Below are 2010 nucleotides of genomic sequence, written 5' to 3'. Positions count from 1 at the left end.
CAGGTACAGAACTATAGATCTAGATCTCCAGGTCCAGAACTATAGATTCATAGCTCCAAGACCAGAAGTATAGATCCAGAAGTATAGATCTAGAGCTCCAGGTCTAGAACTATAAATCTATATCCCCAGGTCCAGAACTATAAATCCAGAGCTCCAGGTCCAGAACTATAGATCCAGAGCTCCAGTTCCAGAACTAATGATCCAGAGCTTTAGGTCCAGAACAATAGATTCAGAACTATAGATCTTGGGCTCTAAGTCCAGAACTATAGGTCTAAAGTTCCATGTCCAGAAATATAGGTCCAAAAGTATAGATCTAGAGCTCCAGGTCTAGAACTATAGAGCTAGATCTCCAGGTCCAGAACTATAGATCCAGAACTCCTGGTCCAGAACCATAGCTCTAGATATGCAGGTCCAAAACTGTAGATCCAGAGCTCCAGGTCCAAAACTATAGATTTAGATCTTCAGGTTGAGGATGATAGATACAGAGATCCAGGTTCAGAACTATAGATCCAGACCCCCAAGTCCATAACTAGAGATCCATAACTATAGATCTACAGATCCAGGTCCAGAACTATAGATTTAGATCTCCACTTGCAGCACTATAGATCCAGAACTCCAAGTCCAGAACTATAGATCTTGAGCTCCAAATCCAGAACTATAGATCCAGAGCTCCAGGCCCAGAACTATAGATCTAGATCCCCAGGTCCAGAACTATACATCAAGATCTCCAGTTCTAGAACTATAGATTCAGAGCTCCAGGTCCAGAACTATAGATCCAGAATCAATCAACCTTTATTTAGACAGGTAAATCCCATTGAGCCTCCAGGACTCATTTACAAGAGAAACCTGATTTCAACAAAGAACGATGACAACAATGGACAACAGTGACAACAATAAACAGTTATAAAAAGTCATACTGCAGGTTTTTTTTTAAACAAATAGGATGGCTAAAAAGTAACAAAAAACATCTAGATTCTAAGGCGACTGTAGAAAACTAAAAACAGGAACATGTCTGCATTGGTCCCTGCCAGGAGTCCAACAGATTCTTAAAGCCACTTAGAGAGGTCAAAGGTCGAGAGCTTCAGATCTTTTTACAAGATATTCCAGGAAACAGGAGCAGAGTAGGAGAAGGTCCTTTTGTCTAGTTCAGTCCTCACTGAGGGAACACTGCAGGTAATAATGTCCTGAGAGCGCACGCTGTAGCTGCACTCACACAGAGACATGTAGGAGGAGATGTATGAAGGCAGCAGACCAGGAAGTGATTTAAAGATGAAGATGTACCAGTGAGAGAGTCTGTGTGGAGTATCTACATGAGCTGAGGCTGAGAAGGTCTTTGTTTACCTGGACTCGTCGTCTCTGGCGATCAGCAGAGACATGTGATTAGAGAGCGAAGCTGTTCTCAAGATCTCCACCGCCCTGCAGGAAAACAGCCACACATGAACGCTGTACACCAGGGCCAACTTTCATCGTTTGGTAGAAAACAGAGACTCACCTCTCATTGGTCACGCCAACCAGACTGAAGTTATTAACATCCAAAATCAGGTCCCCAGACTTCAAACGACCTGGAACAGACACACAGACAGGCAGACAGACAGACAGGCAGACAGACAGACAGACAGACAGGCAGAAAGGCAGACAGACAGGCAGACAGACAAACAGACAGAGACAGACAGGCAGAAAGGCAGACAGACAGACAAACAGACAGACAGGAAGACAAGCAGAAAGACAGACAGGCAGACAGACACACAGACAGGCAGACAGGCAGAAAGGCAGACAGGCAGAAAGGCAGACAGGTAGACAGACAAACAGACAGAGACAGACAGGCAGACAGGCAGACAGACAGACAGACAGACAGGAAGACAGGCAGAAAGACAGACAGGCAGACAGACATTCAGGAAGACAGGCAGACAGACAGAGACCGACACACAGACAGACAGACAGACACACAGACAGACACACAGAAAGGCAGACAAACAGACAGAGACAGACACACAGACAGGCAGAAACAGA

General features: G+C 44.9%; 1 protein-coding gene across 1 annotated transcript in view; it reads right to left on the bottom strand.

Annotated features, from left to right (window-relative positions):
* Window positions 1-1341: 1341 nt before the first annotated feature.
* The window catches only part of LOC119429425 (protein lin-7 homolog C-like), a gene marked incomplete at both ends in the record, with an annotated part of 1549 nt that continues 880 nt past the window's right edge, over window positions 1342-2010 (bottom strand). The window contains 2 exons of the mRNA XM_037697056.1: window positions 1342-1416; window positions 1493-1562. Coding sequence (XP_037552984.1) covers window positions 1342-1416; window positions 1493-1562 — 145 coding nt within the window. The remainder of the gene's footprint in view (window positions 1417-1492; window positions 1563-2010) is intronic.

Source organism: Nematolebias whitei, unplaced genomic scaffold (genome assembly GCF_014905685.2).
Source record: "Nematolebias whitei isolate Nwh7 unplaced genomic scaffold, NemWhi1 Nwh_scaf_1131, whole genome shotgun sequence".
Taxonomy (NCBI): Eukaryota; Metazoa; Chordata; class Actinopteri; order Cyprinodontiformes; family Rivulidae; genus Nematolebias; species Nematolebias whitei.
This window is presented reverse-complemented; position numbering and strand designations above follow the sequence as displayed.